General features: G+C 34.1%; 1 protein-coding gene across 1 annotated transcript; it reads left to right on the forward strand.

Annotated features, from left to right (window-relative positions):
• The first annotated feature begins 1,267 nt into the window (after positions 1-1,267).
• LOC141347543 (disks large homolog 1-like) lies at positions 1,268-27,702 on the forward strand. The gene is made up of 4 exons (XM_073852544.1): positions 1,268-1,853; positions 1,998-2,129; positions 6,162-6,337; positions 27,553-27,702. Exons 1-4 carry the CDS (start codon positions 1,835-1,837, stop codon positions 27,700-27,702), a joined length of 477 nt encoding a protein of 158 aa, XP_073708645.1. The 5' UTR covers positions 1,268-1,834.
• The last annotated feature ends 284 nt before the right edge of the window (positions 27,703-27,986 follow it).

Genomic DNA, 27,986 nt, shown 5'->3' on the forward strand with positions numbered 1-27,986 from the left:
AGCACTCTAACATGCTGATTTGCTGTTATTAATATTTTTATTATTATCAATATTTAAAACAGTTGAGTAAATTTTTTTCAGGATTCTTTGATGAAAAGAAAGATCCAAAGATCAGCATTTTTCTGAAATAAAAAGCTTTTGTAACATGTGACGTTATGATAGAAATAGAATGATAGAAATTAATACTTTTTATTCAGCAAGGATGCTTTAAATTGTTCAAAAGTGATTTATAATGTTGCAAAAGATTCGCTAAAGGATCATGTGACTGGAGTAATAATGCTAAAATTCAGCTTTTAAATCACAGGAAAAAATTAAAATTTTAAATATATTAAAATAGAAAACAGTTATTTTACATAGTAAAAATATTTCAAAATTTTACTGATTTTGCTGTACTTTGGATCAAATAAATGCAGGCTTTGTGAGCAGAAGACATAAAAAAATAAATGTTATTTTTTATTTTATTATTTTTTTATTTAAAAAAATTAAAATTAAAACTTCAGACTGGTGTTTGTTTAATATTTATTTATTATTTAGTTATTAAGTTATTCATATCAAAAAACTGTAAAATTAATTATCTAAAATGGTCAGTTATGTTATATATGTTCTCTTTTAATAAAAATAGTGTAAAAGAAGACAATGCATCAAGCATTAATTGTCACCAGAAATGCAAACTGTAAAGTTATGCAACGTCACAGTTTGCCACTTAAATAATATAAATGTTACTAACTGTATAATAAAATGACAACGAAGTCTCATTTTTATACTTCTCTGGGTTAGTACTGGCAATCAGTAAGTAAAGCAGGATTTTGATCATTCCAGCTGGCCATTCAATAGACTATAAACCTCAATCACAGTCATTTCATCAGCAGAAATAGGCTGATGGATTATAAGTCTTGATCAGATGTCACTAGATGTTACATCTAGACACAGATAAATAAAGACATATAGTCTCCATTCATACAAATTGTGTTGTTTTAATTTAAAATAAATGTAAACAAAAATATATAGACTATTCTGCTGTATTGCACGGTACGCTCATATACTTCAAACAAGACTGGTGTTCAGAGGTTCTTATATAATTTCTCCAGATTTCATTACTTAAAGTGAGGATAAACTTAATAAAGAGCTCTTTCACCGGCTGCTTTCTCTCAGCAGCTGAGTGAAGAAACCTGAGCGCTGATTCCTTTGAGCGCAGAGGGAAGGCAGTAGATCAGTAGATCATGTGATCTGTTTGCATATCAAGGTCGCCATTTTGCAGGAAAGTTTGGGAATTTCGGGCACACTAGAAGAAAGAGGAAGTGTTACGCTGAAGAAGTTTCGATTACGGACGTGTGCGGATCCAAGACTCCGGTCGAGAGAACGGGAGAGATGTATGAACGGGAACCCGCCCGCGAGTGAACTTTACTTGCACTTCAACAGGGATTATTAGTATTTCTGGCTATTCTACTAGTTCCATTGCAACACATCGAAAGCAGTTTTTCCAACTCTTTGTAATGCACTCTGCGATTTGCTGATTTACTCCATTCATTCGTCTGCAGAAAGTTTATTAAAGTTGAGAGTTGTATGGAAGTGTTCACGGCGTCCTGCTGCATGTGACAGGGTTATGAGTAAAGTGGTCGTTTACCGTTTTTATTGAATTGGAGGATTGTTGATATTACGCTTTCAGATGTCATTCTGACCCGGTCAACGATCGCCGGTGATTGTTGATCACGACGAAATCAAACTGACGCGACTGAAAGTGAAAGTGATCGGTCATTCATTCCAATGGTTTACAGCAGTCGCCTTTTAACAGTTGTAGGACTTTAAGTCTTGTGGGAATCTTTGAGTCTTCATCATGCCAGTAAGAAAGAAAGGTAACGTTAAGGTCTTTTTAAAATGTTAAAATATGCCAATATTTTAGTATACAAGTTGTATGATTTTCTAAATATTTTTGAACGTCTTACTTTGTTGTGTTTGGCCAGTGTTTCTCAGCAGGTTTTATATAATGTATTTTTCAGATGCTCAGAGGGCACTGCAGCTTCTGGAGGAATACCAGACTAAACTCAGTAAGACTGGAGACCCTCATCTCAGACATTCAATTGAGAGAGTCATCAATATTTTTCAGAGTACACTCTTCCAGGCTCTTATAGGTAGGTTGCTGCTTTGTTTTCCTCAAGGAAGTTTCTTAACACTTGTTTTGTTGTGCTAAGATGGTGGAACAGGTTTGACTTCATCATTTGACATGTTTGAGGCTTTCAGTGATGTATTGAAGTGTTGTTTGTTTTTCTTATTCAACTGCAAATAAAGGTGTTTGCACATAGCAATTTAAATGTTGTTTTTGTCTGAAATGCCAGTTAGAGAAAATGTTAAGAAGGCTATAGGCAGGTGTAAATGCATACTGTTTTTTTTTTTACACTGCTGCTCAATATTTTGGGATCAGTAAGGTTTTTAAAGACTTTTCTTATGCTCATCACGGCTGAATGTATTTGATAAAAAAATACTGAAAAAAATAATATTGTGAAATATTATTTCAATTTAAAATAACTGTTTTCTATGTGAATATATTTTTCAATGTAATTTATTCCTGTGATACAAAGCTACATTTTCAGCATCATTACTCTTCAGTGTCGCATGATCCTTCAGAAATCATTCTAATATGCTGATTTATGCGAATACTGTTATTCACCAAGGATTTGTTACATTAATAAAAAGTTATACCATAGATTTACATTGTTAGAAAAGATTTATATTTTGAATAAATGCTGTTCTTTTTAACTTGTTGTTCATCAAAGAATCCTAAAAAAAGAATCACAGGTTCCAAAAAAATATTTGGCAGCACAACATTGATTTCAGCATTGATCATTTTAATAATAAATCAGCATTTTAGAATGATTTCTAAAGGATCATGTGACACTTAAGACTGTAGTAATGGCTGATGAAAATCCAGCTTTGCATCACAGGAATAAATTATATTTTATTATTTATTATTAATATATTAAAATAATAACCATTATTTTATATTGCAATATCATTTTTTCTGTATTTTGGATAAAATAAGTGCAGGCTTGGTGAGGAACCTGTATGTGTGTGTGTGTATACATACACCCACACACACACACACACACACACACACACACACACACACACACACTACACTACCAGTCAAATGTTTTTAAACGGTAAGATTTTAATGGTTTTCAAAGACGTTTCTTATGCTCATCAAGGCTGCATTTATCTGATCAAAAATACAGAAAAAAATTATAATATTTTGAAATATTATTTCAATTTTCAACTTCTATGTGAATATATTTTAAAATCGAATTAATTCCTGTGATACAAAGCTGAATTTTCAGCATCATTACTCCAGTCTTCAGTGTCACATGATCCTTCAGAAATCATTCTAATATGCTGATTTATTATCAATGTTGAAAACAGGTGTGCTGCGTAATTTTTTTTGTTGGAACCTGTGATTTTTGTATTTATTTTCCCAGGATTCTTTAACAAATAAAAAGATGAAAAGAACAGCATTTGTTTATAATATAAGTAATTTTATATTAATAATTTGAGGTCAGTAAATTTTTATTTTTTTGAAAGAAATGAATACTGTTATTCACCAAGAATGTGTTACATTAATAAAAAGTTATAGCATAGATTTACATTGTTAGAAAAGATTTATATTTTGAATAAATGCTGTTATTTTTAACTATTCATCAAAAGAATCCTGAAAAAAGAATCACAGGTTCCCAAAAAATATGTGTGTGTATGTATGTATGTATAGTTGCAATCAAAATGATTCAACCCCCTTGACCTGCAAGACATTTTGCTGCAGAGAACAACATTTTGTGAAAACAATTCAACAAAGGCATCAGTAAACTATTAAAGAAAGTTTATTAATACACATTTGAGTAATTCTGAGAACGTAAGTTGTTGAATAATGAAAAAAAAAAATCGAATTGGCTCTAAACATTTATGTTCAAAATTATTCAACCCCTGAAAGTAAATTTGGTGTAGAGTCTTTTATTCTTTAAAACCACCAATAAACACTGCCTGGAAGTGCTTAGATGCTTCTGTCACCTTTCTGCTGCAATCTTGGGCCATTCCTCCACTGAAAAAGCTTTCAGATCACTGAAAATCTTTGGTTTTTACTTTGCCACTGCTTGCTTCAATTTCAACCATGTATTTTCAATCAGAATTAAATCTGGAAACTGAACAGGCCACTTAAAAACATTCTATGACTGATTTCTAAATCAAGCATAAGTAGATTTGAACATATAATTTGGGATGATTGTCCTGCAGGAAAGTTTTGTTCTTCTTGGTCAAGAGTGGTATTCAGCAAGATTCCTCAACATGAAGACTACACTTGTCTAGTGTTCCTCTTGTACACAGCATTGAAATATTTTTCCTCCTTTCCTCGGGTCATCTTGCAAGTCTTTGGCTGTACATTGCAAGTTTTTCTCAGTTGATCTGGTCAAACATTTTATGATATTGTGCTTTTTTGTTCAACAGCCTCAAAGGTTTTCTGGTTCAACACACTTTAATCTAAGGAATACGGCTGCCAGCTGTGTCTCTAGGGACTTGTAATGTCTTAGAAATCTTCATGTAGTTTTAGACTTTCTAATATAGCAAACTATTTCTTCTCTATTGATTTTGTGTGAGCTTTGTCGACTTTACCATATTTGCTACTCACCTTCAGCACATGCATGGGCTAAGAGTAAACTATGTGTAACACCCCAAGCTAATTCCATTTTTAATAAGTTTGTAATTTTAAAGACAATTTTGTTCCTTACCATAAAAATAATCGTCTTAAAACAGCAATGTTGAATAGGGGTTGAATAATTCTGACATAGCTGTGTTATTAAAAAAAATCCTATAACTCAAAAACATTACATTATGTATTGACATTATCACTTCTAATACGCCAGAAAACTGTTGTAGATGCAATTTAGTCCTGGATCTTCAGAAAGAGCAAAAATCACTTGTAAAGTACTGCAGTCTCTGGGGGGGTTGAATAATTTAGATTGCAACTGTGTATGTATGTATATGTGTGTATATATATATATATATATATATATATATATATATATATATATATAATACACACGCACACACACATCATAATCGTAAAACATTGTAAAGTGTCTTTGGCTTGTATTTGCTGGGAATATAGTCTAAACACTGTTTTTTGTGCAGTAATTTCAAGAACATTATTGTCAATTTGGGAAAATCCTTTGAGTTTCCTCTTTTAAGCAGGATATTTTGGGAGTTTATGCAATTAAGATCAAATGGAAGAGGAAATGGGTGGTGATAAGCATTTTGCTGTTAAAAGTCCAACAGAACATCCAAAAATAGCTACGTACTAGTTAAGTTTTTGTATATTTATTTTATAAAAATAGCACAGGCTTAGTGGGCATCTTTAAAAAAGGTTGTGGTGAGACTTGATGAATGGATTTTGTAATAAATTTGTGGCAGTTGTAAACTATTTAGAGTGCACTGTTAATAGAAAATGCACTGGTAATTTTCTGCCAGGACATTATCCATTAACTTTACAGACATTTTCATTAACTCCAAAACAACACAATGTAGTGCAAATTTAAAAATGCAGGCAAAACACTTAAGTATGTTTTATATTAATACATTACATTATGCCCTATTTTAATATTTTTAGAGTGTAGCATATAATAGGGCCAACCCTATTATAATCAAAGTACAAATCTTTTAGTGCTAAATTAAAAGGCATTTGAAATGCATCATTGCTCCATTCAGTTTCCAGTTATTCTGTGCTCAGATGGTTACAACTTGTGCATCCCTGCTATTATGCTTCCATGATTTGATTTTGAACTCCCATCGTTTAGTTTGGCCTGAACTCTGCATGAATCCAGGGAAGTGCTGTTTACAGCCATTAAGGGTATTCATGTCTCACGGTGTTATTATTTGTCCATCTGAGTGTTTTAGGCTAAAATCATTTATGGAGACTCCAGTATCTCTGAAAGGTCAAAAGAAGGTTATTGTTTTTAAACATGACTTAATCAGAATCTCACTTCACTGCACATGGCAGTCTTGCAGTATGTTACCTAAATGTCAGCTGCTGTCTGCCTTTGAGTCTGTATACATAGGGATTTGACTTCTGTTGGTGGCTTATTAACCACATGTTATTTGACTATGCAACTTCATAATTCTTTCAGATATCCAGGAATTTTATGAAGAGAGCCTGAATGATAATGAGAATAAGCCCACAGATCCGTCAAGAATCAAAACCAGAGAAACTTTTCCGCCTGTTAATGAATGGAATCTCACTGGTCCTCCTAGCACCACTGGACCAATAGAAACTGTGCCCAGCATCAATGCACAAAGCAAAGAGGTAAGCAGAACATTTATTGATGTATATGCCTCTCAGAACTGCATTTTTGCTTTATGCAGTATGTGGATGTTAAATGTCATAATTGGTTTCCTGCCGTTAGAGTGATTGTTGGTGTTTATGACACAATTGTTGGTGCATTCTTTATTCTTTTGGGAGCAGTTGTTATTCCTGCAATGATTCATTCAAAAACAGATTAATCTGAAATTAAACCGGACTACTGTATAGCTTAAAGACAACAATGGTTACTGTTTCTGTAGGTATGTAGGATTATTTTTATTGTCAGATTACAAACAGACAAGGTAATAGTTTAAAATGTAAGCTATATACATACACATTTTAAAGGTAAAATAAAGGTGTTTCAAAAGGTTCTTCACAACAATGCCATAGAAGAACCATTTGTGGTTCCACAAAGAACTGTTCAGTCAAAGGTTCTTCAAAGAACCATCTCTTTCTTACCTTTTTATAATCTGAAGAACCTTCTTTCGTCACAAGGAACCTTTTGTGAAACAGAAACGTTCTTCAGATGTTAAAGGTTCTTTATGGAACCACTTTCATAAAGGTTCTTCTCTGGCATCGTGTAGCATTAAGTTTTTTTTTGTTTTCTGAGCTGTATTGATATTTGGATAAACGGTTTGATTGTGAATGTTATATTGCGTAACTAAAGAACTCGAATTGTGTTTGAAGTCTATATTTGTATAGAGGTGACGCTCTTTTGTCATGTCATAATGTCAAGTCATGGTAATGATTCAGCTCTGGTGAACGTACTTCAGAACATCCAGTACTTGTGCTTGAAAGATAATTGAGGATGTAATTAAAGTTGAAACGTGTAGTGTTAAACCTCTGACTGATTTAAATGTGTTATTCTTAAAATAGCACAGAGGAGTTCTGTGGCACTAAGTGCAGAACATTTAGTTATCTTGTTATTTAATAATGTTATTTCTCATTTAAATCGGAAAAGGGTTGGTCATGCATTTTCATTTATATTGTTCACATTCTAGGCTAGAGAGTGGGTAGATTTCCCTTCTGTTGGGATTGGAAGTAATGCCACGCTGTGGATAGAAAGTGTTTTAACAATGCATAAAACTAATTTCTATGAAGTCTCGGAAGAATTAGATGAGTGTTTGAAGCATAGATGAATTTCATGTCTCCACTGGCATAGAGGATGTAGCTTTGAGGTTTTTTATTATTTCTTTTAAACTTCTGTTTCTTCACTGTGATTTATGAAAGCATAGGAAACAGGAAATGGTATAACATGCCTAGAAACATAAGTAATAACTTTTACTTATGAAACAAAATGTATTTTATAGTGCTGTCAAAATGAACACGTTAATGCATGGAATTTATTTTTCTAGTTCAACAGCATTGAAAATATTTAGGGTTGACCAGCCCACTCACAACTGCTGCTTTTGTTTTGTTTTTTTGTTTTCTTGACAAGAAAGTCTAGTAAATGTTAATTTATAGCTTTTGAAAATACTGTAATGTTGAATCACTATAGTCTATGGTTAAATATTTGGGGGAATAAAAGAACAATTGAGAATTTAATGGTATCACTCGCATTCAGTCATAAAAAAAGCCATCAAATAAATGTTAAAAATATACTGTATTTATACAGTTTTTACACTGTAAAAATTATTGCAATATGAAAGTATATTTAAAAATGTTAGGTGGGAATAGTTGTGATTAATTAGGAAAAAATATGTGATTAATTAGTTGTAATTGATTGACAGCACTAGTATTTCTTTCAGCCATTTTAGGATTTTACAATAGCTTTCTTTATACTATTACAGAACCATGTTTTTCTTCAAAATATTACTCTCTCCCTGTCTCTCTATTTATGTAAGGTTTGCACTTGCATAACGATTTGGATGTGTAGCCATATTGGTGATACTTGAATGCAAACAACAGCATGGATTGCACAGTTCATGTACTCTTAATTGAATACGTTGTTCTGCTAATTTATGCTGTCGAAACCACAGAAAAAACATGTGGAAGCTGCTAAATCAGAGAAGCACTTAGCAGTACAAGCAGTATTAATTCAATATAGATTAATATGACAAAGATATTAGCCTAATATTTCACCTACCTGACTGGAAATAAGAACAAACACGAATGTTATCAAGATTCTTGCCCTGGAGATCCTGATTCAGTTGTGGCTGACAAACGCCTTTTGTTCCTCAGACAGTTTTTGCTCTCTTCTCCTTGATTTGTTAAAGGTTTTGGCAGTCTATAGTACTCCAAATGTTTTTCCCAGTCCGACTGATTAGTACAGCCCAAAACATGACAATAATTGACCATTTTCAGCAGCAATAATCTGTGAAATATGCAAGTTTACGTTTAGTTCAGTGGCATTGTTTATGTTCATTGCTCTATACTTAGTGTTTTTGCTTTTTCTAAAGGTATGTTTAATTAAAGGAAAAAAAAGTCACAGATACATTATATGCAGTGTTGGACTAGTTACTTAAAGAACATAATATTTTACTCATTACTAGTTACTCCTTTAAAAAGTAATATTGTTACTTATTGCTTTCTGACAACAGTAATTAGTTACACTACTAGTTACATTACTTTTTCCTTACGTCCCACAGAAGTTGTAACTGTTTATCTTCCACGTAAAATTCTTCTAGAATGTTACTACCAACATATTTTTGCATCATTTGACCAAAATCCACATTGGATCGCAGTCAGAAGTTAATACAAACACTATAGTGATTGATGGTGGCATTCAAGTAGAAGTGTTGTATTATTCTCAATAATTGTCATGTGTAGCTTGATTGTAATTTCTCTGTTACCCATATACGATTATATTCATTATGTCATTATGTATTTTGTCAAATCACATAAGTTTCTAAGAAACGGTTTAATTTTCCAAAAAGATTTTTAATTGTAGTAATATAATGCACCACATGCTGATCAAAAGGATGTGGGTGGGATGTAATGCCAGAGTAAAGTAAAGCTGCAACTTACACAACAGTGTTCAGATCATCTGTTTTTCCTGGCAAAATCAATATAATGCAATATTTCTCTCTGCTAAATGTAAGCTTTTCGATATTTCAAACTTGCCTGCTACATTGGGGTCATTACATGCATGTGGCAGTCATGACAATTGTGAAAATAAATCTAGGAATTATTTAATTGTTGGATTTTAAATCAGCAGGGATGAGGCATTAAAAGTAACTAAGCTATTTTATGGATGGTAACTGTAATATTATTACTGAAATCTTATAAGTAATTAGTTTAAAAATTATATATTATTACAGTAACTAGTTACTGCCCAACACTGATTATATCTCCGTAAAACACAATCAAAAACCTGCTTACTTAATTAGTAACATGGATGAATCAGCAGCTTTTACGTGTTGTTTGCGTATCACCGTCAAATTTGTGTGTGGAGTTTTAAGCACCCTTTGTACGAAGTTAGAACATCGCAAACATTTTGCGTAAAGTCCACTGGTTGATGTTGAAACAGCAGGGCAGAGGCGTTTTAACGCACACGGTTACTCACTCAGTAGTGACGTGCTGTTGGAGCGCGCGCGTCCAGAGGTGAGGGGAGCACATTATGCTGGTCGGTCTCCCCGTGGAGCTCGTATCAACTCTGAACGCGCGTCAATATGAGTGCAGGCGTCCTCCTCCTCAGCATCCCCGACACACTCCCGCGGAAAGGAAACATAAGGTGATGCAGACTTGACTTTTCTGAGTATATGGATGCGTACGTTGTTTGCTCAACTGAGAGTAAGTTCCTGTCGGTCGCGCAATGCTTTCCTGCATATGCATTCGCATATTTTAGCGACAGGATTAGAGCAACTGGAATGAGATGCTGAGAGGTCGCGCTCTGAAGAATGGACTGTTTATGCATCGTTAGCACAAAGGTAAGACATCCATGTGCGTTTTTGCAGTGTTCTCCGTGCTGTTTATCCAGCGTATGTTTGATATACATGTCATTATAATTATACATTGACTGTAAAATTAAGATAGGCAAAGCGTCAACTTTAATAATCATTAGTTACAGTGCTATATAGAAGCTTCAATAAGTATTTACAAAGTTTCTGTTCATGTATCTGTCTCTCTGTCTATCTATCTGTCTATCTCATCCTGTTCTAATCATTTTACATAATAGTAGGGAACCACATAATTACTAACCCTCTATATGATTACTTTGATAAATAATGTGGCAAAAGGTGATCACACTGTGCAGTGAGCACTGATTAGGCTGTTATTAAGTTAGAAAGTGGTATTTGAGCTTAATTGTTGAATATTTAGGAGGTGTCGATATAGGAAAGAGTTACACAACCACGTTTTATAACCAAACTGACTCCCTAAAGTTTTCAGTGCTTAAAGGAATTGAATCAAAAGAGGTTGATACATGCTATGAACAAAGAAGCAGTCAACAACGGGTTGACGATCACATCTTTAAAGGTTGTATCAGCGATTTCTAGCCTAAAACATAAAGTGTCAATTTCAGCTGACCTTTCATCACGATCCGCTCGCTGCCTGCCCCATAAATTGTCTGTGAAAAAAACGCGTCTCTCTGGTCAGCCTAGGGTCCGAGATATGCCAAATTAAAACAATCGGCGCTATCAACTATTCCACAGATAAACAAACAGTGTTCCAACCAATCAGCGTCAGGGGTTTGGTGTTGTGGACTTTCCTACTGGTGCAGGGATGTGAGGGAGGCGGAGCGAAAGTCCACAACACCAAACCCCTGACGCTGATTGGTTGGAACACTGTTTGTTTATCTGTGGAAAGGTTGGTAGTGCCGATTGTTTTTTTTTTGGCATATCTCGGACCCTAGGCTGACCAGAGAGACGCGTTTTTTTCACAGACAATTTATGGGTCAGGCAGCGAGCGGATCATGATGAAAGGTCAGCTGAATTTGACACTTTATGTTTCAGGCTAGAAATCGCTGATACAACCTTTAATGTGTATTTGCAGATATTTGGTGTCAATCACTTGTGTTAGGACTGTCAGCCTATTTCAGATTAAGAAAAATGGTACACTGTCAAACCTACCAGACAAGTTTATTAAGTTAATTTTACCCCAATGTTACTGAAATTGCACTTAATAGTTATGTGAACTCAACTAATTGTAATTAAAGGGATCGTTCACCCAAAATTGAAAATTCTGGCAATAATTACTCGCCCTCATGTTGTTGCAAACCCATAGACCTTCATTCATGTTTGGAAAACACAATCAGCAACGCAACTGACACGTTCAAGGCCCAGAAAGGTCGTCAGGACATGGTAAAAATAGTCCATGTGACAGCAGATGTTCAACCTTCATTTTATAAAGCTACAAGAGGAAAGAGTTACACAACCGCCAGACTGGCTCCCTTAAGTTTTCAGTGCATAAAGGTATTGAATCGAAAGAGGTTGATACGTGCTATGAACAAAGAAGCAGTCAACAACTCGTTGAAGATCACGCAAAGAAACTAATTTATTGACTTTATTCAACAGTTTCTTCTTCCTGTCAATCTTTGACGCACGCTCACGAGGCATGGTCTTTATTTTGGTTTTCTTTGTGCACAAAGTATTTTCACAGCTTCATAAAATTCAATTTGAATCAGAGATGTCACATGGACTATTTTTACAATGTCCTTACTACCTTTCTTGGCCTTAACCATGGTTGCGTTGTTGTCTGTGCAGGGTCAGAAAGCTCTCGGATTTCATCAAAAATAACTTTGTGTTCTACAGATGAACGAAAGTTTTACGGGTTGGGAACGACATGAGGATAAGTTATTAGGACTCAAACCGAATTACAACTCAAACTGAATAAGTTACAGCAGATTTCTAGCTCCCAGCATGCTTTGCTATATAATATAAATTCATAGTACTTTAAGTTTAAGGCAATCTGTTTCCTCAATTGAAATGAGTTATCACAGCTCTTTGGGTTTTACAGCGTAGCAAATCAAAACTCTTCTTGAGTGACCGCTTGGAGGAGAAAGAACTGGGGGAAAAAAACTAGACCGTATTTTTTGGCTGCACATCTAAGAGCATGAAATCAGCAAGAGCTGCCTGCTACTTTGGAATAAAAATGAGAATAATAATCAAATGAATCATTAAAGATGCATTACAAAATCTCTCACAACAGCTTTTGCTCAAGGCTAATTTCAGTTCAAAATTGGAATTAGTTACCTGTGGAGACAGACATTAATGTGTTTTGCTTTACTTCTGTGTATTTAGGACAATATTTCTTTCGGTTTACTTATGTAACCAATAAAAAATGTGGACTCCCAATTCAGTCTGGCGCAAATGTGTGTCACTCTAGAACTGTGACGATTAGATTAATTCCAGTGTGTTCTTACCTGAATGTGATCAGAGTAAAAGGTGTGGGTAAAGCTGTTTATCATTCAATGCCAATTATGATCACTCATCACCCTAACAGAATGCTGAAGTGGTTTTAAGACTCAGCCATCTGGAAGTACTGAAAGAAATTAGCATAATGAGATCATAGTCTACTGATTTTATCCGTTACCAGAATTTATTTAACAGGCTAAGAGTGTTTAAGCGCACATTTGCGTCAAAGAGTCCTCTAGAATTCAACAGTTATTATCGTAGGGTCGCAAGTAAAGAGAATGTTTTCTGAGTGCGGAGCACTTGCAGTGTCTGAACACTTACAGGCATGCACTTAAAATATGCTAAAATTATGGTTATATAATCTTGGGAGAACATTATATTTGTCTGTAGTGGCAAAAGCGCAACATCTATGTTGCTGTAAATGCACAGCCGTGACCAACCATCCACCTGAAGGCAATGCCCAGGGGTCTCTTTTAAAGCCTTGCATGCATGAACTTCAATGGACTTTCCCATGTCCTCTTATAGGCAAATAGTGCTCTCTAGTACTTATTTACCATGGTAGTCATGAGTTGAATTTGTGATTTTGATCATTTTTATTGTCTTAATTAAGAAGAAAGTTCCTTTCTAGAGAAATCTTGACATTTAAATCCTTTGCTTGGTATTGCACATGCATAATGTTTTAAGAAGAATGTCATACAGTGTTCAGTGTAAGTGTTTTTAGTGTGTTTTTTTTACTCTCCCCCTTTTATTGGTTTGCTTTTTACTGAGTGGTTTGCCCTTTTCGAGAGCCTCTCTTTGAAGAACATAATAAGCATGGTTTGCAGAGAGCAGAGCATTGTCAGTTTTATGTGACTGGTGGATGTGACTAAACTTAAAATATGTTTTCAAGCGCCCCTTGATTTTAACCATAGAAAGATACAGTCAATTAGTGTTTTTCTTAGCAGGTGTTGTATTCTGATGATTAAAGGGGTAATAATTTATACCTGCTTGTCATAATTTCCCTCCCGAAGCCAATTTATAATGTTTTATGTAAGACGTCTTGCACTGAAACATTATTTTGTTCTGTGACCAGTGTTCTCTGTTCTCTTTAACTAAAACATAAGGTATTTTCCCTAAAAAGAAAAAGAAAAACCTGACTTAGTTAGTTGTCGTTCTCCTCTAAAGTCAGTGGAAGTCGGCTAGTCTTAAAGGAACACTCCACTTTTTTGGAAATAGGCTCATTCTCCAACTCCCCCTGAGTTAATAAGTTGAGTTTTACCGTTTTTAAAGCCATTCAGCCGTTCTCCTGTTCTGGCGACATCACTTTTAGCATAGCTTAGCATAGATCATTGAATCCTATGAGACCAATAGCATAGCATTCAAAAATGACCAACAAGTTTCGATATTTGTTCTATTTAAAACTTGACTCTTCTGCAGTTATATAGTGTACTAAGACCGGTGGAAAATGTAAAGATGCGATTTTCTAGGCCGATAAGATTAGGAACTACACTCCCATTCCGGTGTATAGTCAAGGAAGTTTGCTGCTGTAATATGGACGCAGCAGACGCAGTAATATCAGTAATATCATGGAAGTGTAGTTGCTAATCTTATCAGCCTAGAAAATCGCAGCTTTACATTTTTTTGCCGGTCTTAGTACACAATATAACTACAGAAGAGTCAAGTTTTAAATAGGACAAATATCGAAACTCATTGGTCATTTTTGAACGCGATGCTATTGGTCTCATAGGATTCAATGATTTATGCTGAGCTATGTTAAAAGTGATCTTGCCAGAACAGGAGAACGGCTGAATGGATTTCAAAACGGTAAAAATCAACTTATTAACCTGGGGGAGTTGGAGAATGAGCCCATTTCCAAAAAAAGTGGAGTGTTCCTTTTAAGTAGTGGTGGGCCTATATATTTGACATTTTTAATTATCGAAATCTGCTCATAAGTGTTTGACTACCTGATCTCATGATGAAAACGTACCTGTGGGAACTTTTTTGAGAGATGCAAAATGCAGGTTAATTTTAAAGTTCAAATTATGTTTTCATTTTTATTAACTGTTAAATTTATTTCTGATTTTGTAAATATTGTTTATGTTTGAACTCTTTCCAAAAGTGACTATGATTTTGAGACCCATCTTTTGACACTGAGGACAACTGAGGGGCTTGTTTGCAATTATTACAGGTTCAAACGCTCACTGATGCTTCAGAAGGAAACACGATGCATTAAGCCAGGGATGAAAACTTTTTGAATTTAAAGATCAGTGTACGTTTAACTTATTTGTTCTTCTGGGAAACATGCAAGCATCTTCTGTAGCTTCTAAGGGGCAGTACTAAATGGGGGGAAAAATAGATATTTAGGCAAAATAAGAAAAATGTACACATCATCTTTCTGTTCAAAAGTTTACACCCCTGGCTCTTGATGCATATTTTTTTTCTTCTGGAGCATCAGTGAGCATTTGAACCTTCTGTAATAGTGGCATATGAGTCCCTCAGTTATCCTCAGTGTGAAAAGATGGCTCTTAAAGTCATGCAGTCATTGGAAAGTGTTCAAATACACAAATGCTGGAAAACCAAAGAATTTGTGGGACCTGAAGGATTTTCCTAAAGAACAGCAGGCAGTTAAACAGGACAAACAAGGGACTCATGAACAACTATCACTAAACCAAAGAACACAGCTGTGGATCATTCAGCGCTAGCATCAGCTGTTAAAAAGTCCATACTTGTCAACCACCAGTTCTAAAAAAAAAAAAAAAAATGTTTTATTGAACTCTATACAAAGCATGAGCATGGGTGGTCTGGGAAGGGAGTTTTCAGTTGAAGTATGTTTACTCACTAAATCAAACACTTTAATTTTAAACTCTTGTTGTTATCACCCCCTTGATTCATAACTGAGTAATTCAACCTGTTTTGACATACAAATGCTTCTATTTTTAGCTGATGTGTTCACTGGACTGATTCCTGCAATAGTTGTTGACCTGCACAAATGTAATCATTACAGATAACCATCAGCGCCCACAATGTCCTGGGATTGTGGATTTCCAGAGGTTCTTTCTCAGGGCTCTGGCTGGGTTCATTTGGGTTCTCCTGCTTTGCAGGTTTGTGTGCAGCAGATGTGCTCTGAATTTACCCATAGTGTTTTTCCCTACCTCCTCAGAAGCTAAAACTTGCTGTTAGCACTTAACTTTTCAGAAGGACCAGAGATGTTCTTATGTTCTTAGTAGTCCTCAACAGCTACTTAGGTGGGGTCTTAGAGTTCTGTTGAGAAAATCTAGACACATCTTGTTTAGTACACATTTAGAATAATTCGAACTTTTTGATACTAATTAAACGCTTGCATAAAGGCACAGTTTCTGAGGTAAATATTTTATTGTACCTAGAGGTTTTTGTAAAACTTTCCTTGGCTTACCTTTTAAGCTTTAAGTAGCTTAGCATTTATCCCTTAATTGTCTTTGGAAGGACCTATTTTTGACTGTGAGAGAGTTTGATCTTTGTCTTGGTCAGCTGAAATTAAACTTGAGTAGTTGCAAGAATAAGCTGTGGAAGTGTTAATGAGCAGTTGCATTACTCGAGGTCATTGTGTTGTGTCACTCTGTGAAGACTAGAGAAGACGACCCTGGCTAAATGGAGGATTCAGATGAGGGACTGAATGTAAAGTATCTTGCTTTTAAAATAATTGCTCATGTGTCACACTATGCTATTTTTCTGTCTTAGAGTGCCACTTATAGAGATAAAATTGCTTGGTTATCTTGTTTTAGATTTTAGTTTGGTTCATGTAAATGTCAATGCTGTTTCTATGGCATATTACAAATATTATGCATATGAAACGAGAAGATTTAAAGTCTCTCTTTGGACATTCATGTTTCTCAGGATTTATTTTGGTTATAATAGAGTATATACACTGGTTAAAAGTGTATATTAGAATGATTTCTAAGGATCATGTGATGCTAAAGCCTGGAGTATTGCTGATCTTGTTGTGAGAATTGTCTTAAAATGACAAGCTGTGAATGTTAGTGGTTTTTAGTGATATTTCACAAAATTTGGGTGAGTGACATCATGAAGAGGAAGTGATGTCGATGTTTGTTCCAGTTTGAAGCTGTGTTTCTCTTTCTTCTGAATATAGGTCTCGTTAGAAGTATGATCAGAGGTTTTACATGAGGCCTGCCTCTCACAGCCTGTCAGGGAAGACTGTCAGTTGAAAATATAGCACAAACTGACATTCTTGTATGTTATGCATTTGCATTTCAAACAGACAAGTTGTTTAAATGTTTAAGATTGCCCTATTTTCATAGCTAATGCTATATTACCTGAAAAATGTGCTGTTAATATTTCAGTTATAAATCAAGTGTTGCGTGTGTTATGTTGTGAATATGATAGTCTGATAGTAGTTTGTTGTGGTTGAACGACTGTCACTGTGCAGAGATTTTACACGATGCCATGTAGTTGTACTGCTGTGTTGATGTCAGCAGGGGTCGTAGAGGTCAACGAGGTGAGATGCGTGTGTCGCCGTCTAAAGCAGCTGGGGTGACAGCAGGTGGGAGCCGGCGGGTGCTCTGGTCGAGTTCTGCATTCTCACTTCCACGCATACTGAGTCACCTCCCATTCATTTAGTCACTGCCCACACATGCACACTTTAGATATAATGTTTTAGCTACAGCGTCTAGCACTAATTTTCAGATTTAAATATATTTAAAAAAAATATATATATGTTTTGTCTATGAAATGTTTTGACGGTCCTAGTCTTTGCATTCTGATTTCATCTCACTTTTTAAATTATGTGTGGTACTCTGTGTCCCCATTCTTGCTCTTTCTCTCTCTCTTTTCTGTCTGTGTCTCTCATGTACACTGTGGTGAGCTTGCCGAGTGGGTGACGTGTGTGGGGAGATCCAGTCTGGTGCAGTGAGACCCCCAGCTGTTATGTCTTGCCTATCATGCTGTTGGCTGTCTGTTTGAATTTGGAGCGAGGAAACACTTTGGTATTTGTTGCTATTGTGTTCTAAGGACTGAAGTATGTGCTTCAGTTCCAAAATTGTGACCCTTTACAAAAATAGTATAGAAAGAAAAACTCTTCATCAAGAATCCTAGAAAAAAAAAAGAAAGCTGTACATTTTTTTTGGTTAAAAATTACATGAAATCATTTTTTGAGCAAGTACATAACCAGCCAGTGTTCACAACCTTAGGTTTCAACACAGAGAAGGCGACAAAGAGGCAAAACGTATGGACTGCAGCTTTAAACTGTTTATTTTTCATTGAAAATAATAAGAAATTGATTATTAGGACCCTATGAAATCTGTTTTTTTTCCCCAAATTCCATTTTTTTTTTTTTCTGGATTCAGTTTTTTCCCCTTAATTTTTCTAGACTCTGTTTTAATGGTTAAAAAAATGCATGTTTAATGAATTGAAATGATAAAACTTGCACAGCAACAGCAAACAGCAATTTATTAAATGTTTAGCAATAACATTTTTAAGGTCCTATTAAATACATTTTATTTATTTTATTTCATTTAGAGCTGAAACGATTCCTCGAGTAACTCGATTACAAAAAATGATCGAGGCAAATTCCTCTGCCTCGAAGCCTCTTTTAATTTATTTTAAAGGTGCAATGTGTAATATTTAAGAGGATCTCTAGACAGAAATGCAATATAGTATACATAACTATGTTTTCAGGGATGTATAAAGACCTTACTTAATGAACCATTATGTTTTTATTACCTTAGAATTATCAGTTTATATCTACATACACCGCGGGTCCCCTCACATGGAAGTCACCGTATTGTTTCTACAGTAGCCCTAAACGGACAAACTGCTCTACAGATCGCGTTTTATCACTGTTGTTCTAGCGGAAAAACACTGACACAGTGATGAACAAGTAACTGTAATATTCACAATAACATCGTTTTATTTAATTATTAAGTAAATATAATTACTTAATTTACGTTTTAAAAGAAACCTCATTACTCTTTGCTGTCTAAAATGACGACATCTTAATCCCGTGTGGGCCACCGTAGCTTCTGTAAAGGGAGGGGTGAGCGGTGGACGGGAGCCGTTGGTTGCAATTCACAATCTCACCGCTAGATGCCGCAAAAATCTACACACTGCACCTTTAAAGCTCACGTCTCGTTTTTTCGCAATGATTTTTTGGCTGCAAAATGGAAGGTAGTAATAACAATGGCAACGAGCAAGGAGAAGAAACAAACAGGAGAAAACGACAGAAAATGTCCAAGGTTTGGGATAATTTCAAATTGAAAAGTAAAGAGAACGCTGTGGTGTGTGTCCATTGCAAGATTGAGCTAGCATACCACAGCAGCATAACGTCCATGCTGGCTGTCACCCGAGACAGGTAAATTCAACGTAATTTAGCGTTGAATCAGTGTGATTGCTAGTCGAGACGAAGGCTGTTAAATAATGTATGTTAATTACGTAAGGGATAAACCACGACGGCCAGTGCAATTGTGTGAAAATATAATTTACCGCATGACGGATCTCCGTCTACACCACACAACCGAAAACTCCATATTACCATTCATGCATGTACAACCATAGATATGTATAGATAGATTCCCTATTGTTAAGATGGAGGACGTGCTTGGAGCGGTCAAAGGGGAAACTATGTATTACACATCTATGGCTACAGCAACGAGCATGATGTTATTGTTTACACGGTCGTCAAGGATACGCAGAGAGAATGTGGACAGCCACGCCATCGTTTTCAAAAGTCTCCGTTTTGGTCCGTTTACACTGAAACGCAACACCGGAGTTTTTAAACTAAAACGGGGTCTACACAGTGATCTATATAGATCAGTGGGTCTACAGCGTTTTCAAAAGTCTCCGTTTTCGAGGGTTGAAATCGACGGAGTAGTGTAAACAACATGCGCAACGTTAACCGTAGCAAAATGTATACGTTTTAAAACTTATAGTTTTATTGGCTTAAAGCACTCTGTGGCAAAACACAAGTCCATGCATGGTTTCACACGAAGCATTCCAAGAAGAAGATAGTAAAGGTTTATGTTATGCCTGAGCTGTAGATTTTGAAACTTTTAGTTCTTAAAGTTAAGTTGCAAGTCTTAAAGGCAGCGTTTTTGTAGTACTATTAATAATTTATTTTAATGTATGCCTTAGTTTTGATAATTAAAAAAAAGTAATTTTGAAAGTTATTTATTTTTATTTGTTTTTGTCTCTCAGAAAATGCTTTATTTTAAACCCAGAATTTATATCACTTAATTCATCTCAGTCAACTTTGTTATTGTTCACAGTACAAGCACAGACAGTAAAAAAATTGGTAATAACTAAATGCTTATTTTTGATGGAAAATATTGTTGCATAATATGCATAAAAAAAAATGTAGATTTTAAGAAACCTGTCTTAATTTCTCTTGTATATTTAATATTGCTCTTTAATTAAGCAAACCTATGTTTTATCCGATTAATCCATGGAATTTTCGTCAGAATACTCGATTACTAAAATATTCGATAGCTACAGCCCTAATTTCATTTTATTATTTTATTTATTTAAATTCTTTTTTTTTTTTTTTTTTTTTTACCAAATTCTGTGTTTTCTATTAAAATTGATTCAATTTTAATAGTTTCATAAAATTTGAATCATCTCAAGTATCTCTAATTAATTAATTAAATTATTAAAAGTTATTATTTTTTGGAAATACTGTGTATTACAATTTTTCTAAATTCTGGTAAATATTTTTTCTTGTAAATTTTCCTTGATGTTTTAATAATAAATAATGTATTATTAGTAGTACTATCGTTACATAATATATTTCTGTCACAATTTCTTCAAGTTAACTTTTTTTTGTTGATATCAAGACTAGGTTTCTGTTTGTGTATATGACTATATATATATTTTTTTTTTTTCAAAAGAAATGTTAAAATGCTCATGAAGTGACTCTTCTAAAGTTTGCTTATGTGTTTATGTACTCTTATATTGAGGAGGCACTTCAGTGTGTGTAGTAAACAAAACTGCGTGTCTATGTTATTCATTCACACAGAGACACGCAGAATATGCAGGATTCATATTCAAATAGCATTTTTACAGCTTAATATTCACAGACACTAGTCCATATTGCGTTTTAAGTGTATGGACCTACTTTTGCTTTATTTCAATGACATTTAAAATTCTGTTTTTATGACTGAATTCCACGTTTCCGTTCACCTTTTCTGCATTGTGGAAATTATTGGGCCCTGCATATTAGAATGATTTTCGTAGGATCATATCACACTGAAGAAATAAATGGCTTGAAAATTCAGATTTGTCATCTCAGGAATAAAAAGGTAATAATATTTCACAATATTACTGCTTTTATTGTTTTTACAAAAACACTTGATTTTAACTTTCTTCAAGATTCTACAGCAAAAATGCCCACGTGATTATGATTGGGTATTAATCTCTCATTTTGTCACCTCACGCTTCAAGTAGGTTTGATGTTTTATTGTAGAGACTGTCAGATGCAAATGTTCACCACAATTGAGGAGTTATGAGCTTTTGACTACCTTAAAATGCTCTTTTTGCAGTGAGACTTTTATAGTTGACCTCTTATTTATAAAAATGAAAAAGTGATTCCTTAAGTCATGACGACTTTTAAATGTTAAACTGGGGCTTGCCGTTATCAATCTGGTTCTGTTACAAGTCATATCCAGATGAAACTCGTACTTGGCTGGTGTAGAGACAAAAACAAGACACAGACCTGTGTAGTCTGTGTTGTTCTTTAGCTGTACTCTTATAGTTTAGCTCCAGTGGAGTTGACAGGGCAGCACAGGCAATCTAATGAGACACCTGCGGTGGAGCTGGAGGCGGCCACCCACCCCTGAGTGTGACCCCGCAGGTCTGAGAGGAATAAATTACCTGTCAGTATGTGAGTATGTTGAGTAAGACTGTCAGCTTGTTTTTTGCTGCTGGCCATTGTGCACTGCATATTTTAAGCATCACCACAGTCCTTGAAGTTACTCTCAGGGGACTTCAAACAATAAAAACCTCCTGAAATCCAGCTGCGCATGGGTGATGTACAGTGCCAAATATGATTTACATTACTGAATATGTGAGCATACATTACACAGCACAAGGCATTTTCATCAATCACTATTGTCGAGTGTCATTTTTAGTTTTATGTATTTATTTATTTTTATTGATTGAAGGATGCATTGATCAGTGACAGCGTAGACATTTATCATTTAAAAAAAAAAATTTATATTTCAAAAATTCATTAATCAAAGAATCCTAAAAAAATGCAAGCAGTATGATTGTTTTCAACTTGGATAATAATAAATGTTTCTTGAGCACCAAATCAGTATATTGGAATGATTTCTGAAAGATCATGAAAAATTGCTGAAAATGCAGACCCTGAAAATTTGGCTTTGCCATCACAGGAATAAATTACATTATAATTTGAATATATATTATAATATAAAACTGTTATTTTATATTATAATACTTTTTCACAATTTTACAGTTTTAACTGTATTTTTTACCAAATATATACCATAATATATATACCTTTGTGAGCATAAGAGACTTCTTACAAATTTTTTGAAAATTGTACAGTCCCAAAATGTTTGAGTGGTAGTATACCTTAGAAAATTGAGTGGCCTATGTATTTTTTTTTTGTGTCACTGAGATGCCAGGGTCTACTTGGATTTAAAAGCAGAGTTTCATCTCTGTGTCCTTTTTGCTCAACCAGGTCAGGCTAAACACATCCCTGCGGTGATCTCCAGTCCAGATGCTCTGGTTTCCTTTGAGTCAGTGAGTAATGCACCCAGCCAGGGCACTGATTCTGGCAGGAGGAGCATTATGTGCAGCCATTCAGATTTTATTTTGCATCCCCACTGTAGCTGAAATTGCCAGTCATTGACACATTACAATTCTTTATTCTTCATTAGCTCCTTTATTAGCTTTAGGACAAAGTGTCAAGTGTTCAGTTTATAAAAAACGGTTGCATTCTGTTCCACTCTGTTTCCTTCTGTTCCACTCCATTCAGTTGTTTTTAACGTGATGTCTAATCAGAGTGCAATGCAGGGTTATTATTGTTAACTAAAATTAAAACTAAAACCATAAAAGCATTACATGAAATAAAATAAACATCAGTTGAAAAAAAAAAAAGTTTATTTAAGAAAAAAACGTAATTACTTCAGTCACATGATCCTTCAGAAGTCATTCTAATATTCTGATTTGCTTTTCAAAAAACATTTATTATGTTGAAAACAGCTGAGTATTTTTTTTTTCCTTTCTATTTTTTGATAAATAGAAAGTTCAGAAGAACAGAATTTATCTCAAATAGAATTTTTTTGTAACATAAATGTCTTTGTCATCACTTTTCATCAGTTTTAAGCATCCTTGCTAAATAAAAGTATTAATTTCTATAATTTCTTTCTTAAAAAACACAAAAATACTGACACCAAGCTATAATGTTACATACATTACATAATGTTACAAAAACATTTTTATATAAACGATAAACGCTTAGATAAACGCTGATCTTTGGATCTTTATATGTATCAAAGACTCCTAAAAAAATTTATTCAACTGTCTTAAATATTGATGATGATAATAGTAATAATGATAATAATAATAAAATGTTTTTTTGAACAGCAAAGCATCATATTAAAATGATTTCTGAAGGATCGTGTGACGTTGAAGACTAATAATAATGTTTAAAATTTAGCTTTGATCACAGGAATAAAGTATATTTTAAAATCTATATTCAAATACAAAGCAGTTTTTTTTAAATGGTAAAAAGATTTCACAATATTACTGCTTTTACTGTATTTTGGATCATATAAATGCAGGCTTGGTGAGTAGAAGAGAATTCTTTAATAAAAATTTGAAATCTTACTGTGTGTGTGTGTGTGTGTGTGTGTGTGTGTGTGTGTGTGTGTGTGTGTGTGTGTGTGTGTGTGTGTGTGAGAAAATGCACAATTGATCATATTTTAAAATAAGAATGAAAACAAAAAATATAAAAAATAAATTGGGCTATATTAAAAAAAAAAAAAAAACATTTTGAACTAAAAATTGAAAACCCTTTAATGCATTTTATCGTTTTAGTGGCATGAAGAAGGAAAAATTATATATACAATTATATTTTATAATAATTATATATATATATATATAAAACATTATAGTCGCCGTGTAAACTATAAAAAAAATGTTAATTTATGAAATCCGTGACATCATGTGTATACATATTTCATGTTCAGTCTATAGGAATGCATATGTGCACAGGCAAAGTGACATTGCCCACTACTGGTCTGGCATGCGTACTATAGTGCTTTTGATGTGATCTATATAATATAGTGATATTTTTGATGAAATCTGGGAGCTTTTATGACTCTGCATAGACAGCAACGTAACTGCCACGGTCCAGAAAGATAGTAAGGACATTAATAAAATAGTCCATGCGACATCAGTGGTTCAACCTTCATTTCATGTAGGTACAAGAATACTAAAAGAATTACTTTATTCAACAATTTCTTCTCACCCCTCAGCCATGATATAGCCTCGTAGCTTCATAAAATTAAGGTTCAACCACTGATGTCACATGGACTATTTTAACAATGTCCTTACTACCTTTAAGGACCTTGAACATGTCAGTTGTGCTGCTGTCTATGCAGGGTCAAAAAGCTCTCGGATTTCTTTAAAAATATCTGAAGTTAAGCGAAGGTCTTATGGTTTTTGAACAACGACGGTGAGTAATTAATAACAGAATTAAAAGTTTTAGGTGAACTATTCGTTTAATCATTTTGATGGATCCGTATGAACAGGGATTGTTTTGATAGTGCTGTCATCTGTATGCTAACCTTTTAAAAAAATCAAAGGAAAATCGTTTGTTTTTAGTACAATCGTTGTCATGTAAATGTATCCTAAAATAACACTGGCGCGGTGGATGCTAAATCGGTGTCATAAAGAGCTCTAAAAACAACTGAAGTGGTTCAGACATTGCGCTGACTAGTCTAGTGTAGGAAAATATGTAGATTTCACATCCATTTTTGGAAGTTCCTATGCCTAGACAAACCCAAATCCCTCAACTGGCCATCTTGTTGGAAGCCCTATATCTGTCCTGTGATTTACTATGAGTTATTGCAGTCTTGCTGTCAGCAACTCTATGGCCTCCCAATGTAACATGTCATAACTGGGTGTGTTTCCCTGGGGCTTGCTGCAGAGCTGAACGTTTTTTTTTTTCAGCTCTGCAGTTAGTTTTCCTAAAAAGAAATCTTTTATTACTTTGATATGTCTTTAGTGTTTGTCGTATTGCTGATGAGGAATTTGTTAATAATCAGAAAGGTTAATGTATTTATACACCTAAAGCAAGCAGATTATAAATTCAAAGCACATTTAATAAAGGCACTGTTCAAAACAAGCATGTAGTTTCCTTTCAGTCAGAATCTAGTTTTCAGGGCAAACTGTTTTTCAAAAGGTGTGATGAAATGTCACTTCCTCTTAAACAAGACTTATTTAACAGCTCGCTGCTGCTTTGGTAAGTGTGAAATATGAGTGGCTTAATCCATATGTAGTAGAGGAGACAGAATGATCTTTATTAGTTAAAACATTTTCAGGACATCAGTGTTTTATAAGTGACTTAACAGTAAAGATTCTTTTTTTTTTTTTTTTTTTTTTCTACTGGCCCAGTTGGACAGTGCCTCAATATTTCTGATTTATTTCAACATTTTCACGTTTTTCAATCATTTTAATTAAATGCATTTTGCAAAAATTATACAACCATAATATGTCTCCATTAATAAATATCAAGTCATTCATGCAGTTTCATCAGCTGTAAAATAAGCTTGGTGACAATTAAATATACAAAACTTCACAGCAGCAATTTTCACTACATCACATAAAATTAGTGTTTACACTTAGAAGGCATTCAAGTATCTAAGATGGCAATACAGCAGTGTCTGAAAGTCTCTCACTGGCCCTTGTCCATCAGGCCATCCTGCGGTGAGTGCTACATAATCTTTTAAAAAATGATTGTGGTCTGCCTAAAAACCTAAACTTGTGAGAACAGAAATATGTAGTACTGCATTTTGACAGCTTTATTCATTTTTTTCATGTATTCTCTCTCTATAAGGAGATGCATGTGGGACACTGGCTTTCTAATTCTTTTTTTTTTTTCCCATACAGTTTGAGGTCATCTCCACACCACATTATAAGGGGATTCAGTACTTATTTTAGTCATCTGAAGCAGCTCTATTCCTGTAGCTTTCCTGTCAGTTTCCCCTGGATTTGTAAACTATGATTATACGCTCATTACATTGTGGCTTCAGTAAAACTATAAATGATGTTCAGCTACATTTCTAACAGATTTTTGAATTTATGAATACAATCTTTTATATAATCTCTGCAGTATGTCCAAGAGGGTACAATCTTCAGGACTTGTATCACTCTAAATTGGTTATTTTGATAATTTTTTTTTTTTACTAAATTGGTTTTGATTTTCGATTAATAACCAGCTGATGACATATTATCAGTCTTAATACACTGCTACAAACTAACTAATTGAATGAACTAACTAACTGAATGAATGAACAAAGGAAGGAATAACTGAATAAATAACTAAAGTATTGAATAAATCAATGACTGACTGAATGCATGAAGAACACATTGAATGGATGCAGTGAATGAATGAATGAATAACGCAACAAATTATTAAATGCATTGAATAAATGCAAGAATGACGCAATGAATGAATAACGCAATGAGTTATTGTATGAATAACGCAATGAATGGCTGAATAAATAATTCATTAAATGAATGAGTAAAGCAATAACTGAATAAATGAACAAATTAATGAATAATGCATTGAATGATTGAACGGATGACACAATGAATGAATGACGTAATGAATAACTGAATGAATGAACGAACAAATAAATAATGCAATAATAAATAACTGAATGAATGAACGACTGAATAACTAAATGAATCAATGAATAACAATGAATAATTACAAAGAATAAATGACTGAATGAATAATGCAATGAATGAATGAATAACTAAATGAATGAATAATGCATTGAATGATTGAATGAATGACTAAATGAATACGTTAACACATTTAATTAATGGATGACGCAATGCATTGAATAAATGAATGAATAATGCAATAAATAAATACATGGGTGAATGAACGAATGAATAACTGAAGGAATGAATAGTGCATTAAATGAATGAATAAATAAAACAATGAATGAGTAACTAAATGATGAATGAATGAATAACGCAATGAAGGAATAAAGGAAAAAGTGAATAATGCATTGAATGATTGAATGAATGACTAAATGAATATGTTAACACATTGAATTAATGGATGACGCAATGCATTGAATAAATGAATGAATAATGCAATAAATAAATACATGGGTGAATGAACGAATGAATAACTGAAGGAATGAATAGTGCATTAAATGAATGAATAAATAAAACAATGAATGAGTAACTAAATGATGAATGAATGAATAACGCAATGAAGGAATAAAGGAAAAAGTGAATAATGCATTGAATGAGTGAATGAATGAATGACTAAATGAATGAATGAATGAGTGATTGCCTGAATAACACATTAAATGATGCAATGAATGAATAATTGATACAATGAATGAGTAATGCTGTAAATGAATAAATAATGCAATGAATGACTGAATGCATTAATAATGCATTAAATGCATAATGCGTTAACTGAATGAATGACAAATTAATTAATTAATTTATTAATGATTGAATTAATTAATCCACATACTGATTTTGAGTTTAAATGAATTTATTTTTTCTGTATTATTTATTTAATTTTGTAGTGAAGAATATGTGTAATGATATGACATGAATCCAGCACAGCTAGGAAATTGGCTCCATGGGTAGATTATGCAATTTAGTGGCTGTACATTCAGAGCAGATATGGATGTTCCTGCAGCACGTGTTGTGTTCGCAATTCCTTCAATGTCAAAGTCTGTGTTTGAAATGAGCGTGCAGAACGGTGAGGTGTCTCTGCCTGCTGAGAGCTCATGGCTGTGGGCTGGACTGATGGAGTGGTGTCAGTGTGATTTTTGCTCTGTGTGGGAGGCAGAAAGGGCTGGAGGTGATGTGAAGGAGCCATGACTCAGTTTGAGCTTTCATAGGTCACCACCTGCAAGCCATACAATCCCTTCATGTTTACAGACAGAAACACAAAGTGCCAATACAGAGGTAAAAGATGGATAAAGGTATTGATAATCCTAAATTCAGAACAATCAAGGGATTGGATTCATTAGTAAAAAATTTTATAGGAAAGAAAGACAATAATATCTTGGATGACACGGGGGTGCCATGTCATCCAAGATGTTATTGTCTTTCTTTCCTCAGTCGCAAAGAAATAAATTTTTTTTTTGAGGAAAACAATCCAG

The sequence above is a fragment of the Garra rufa genome, chromosome 12 (genome assembly GCF_049309525.1).
Source record: "Garra rufa chromosome 12, GarRuf1.0, whole genome shotgun sequence".
Lineage (NCBI taxonomy): Eukaryota > Metazoa > Chordata > Actinopteri > Cypriniformes > Cyprinidae > Garra > Garra rufa.

Excerpts from the sequence above, each read along its gene's own strand:
- LOC141347543 (XM_073852544.1), top strand. Across the intron at positions 2,130-6,161 it reads ACTCTTCCAGGCTCTTATAG|ATATCCAGGAATTTTATGAA; the intron begins GTAGGTTGCTGC and ends TAATTCTTTCAG. Across the intron at positions 6,338-27,552 it reads TCAATGCACAAAGCAAAGAG|TCTGTGTTTGAAATGAGCGT; the intron begins GTAAGCAGAACA and ends TCAATGTCAAAG.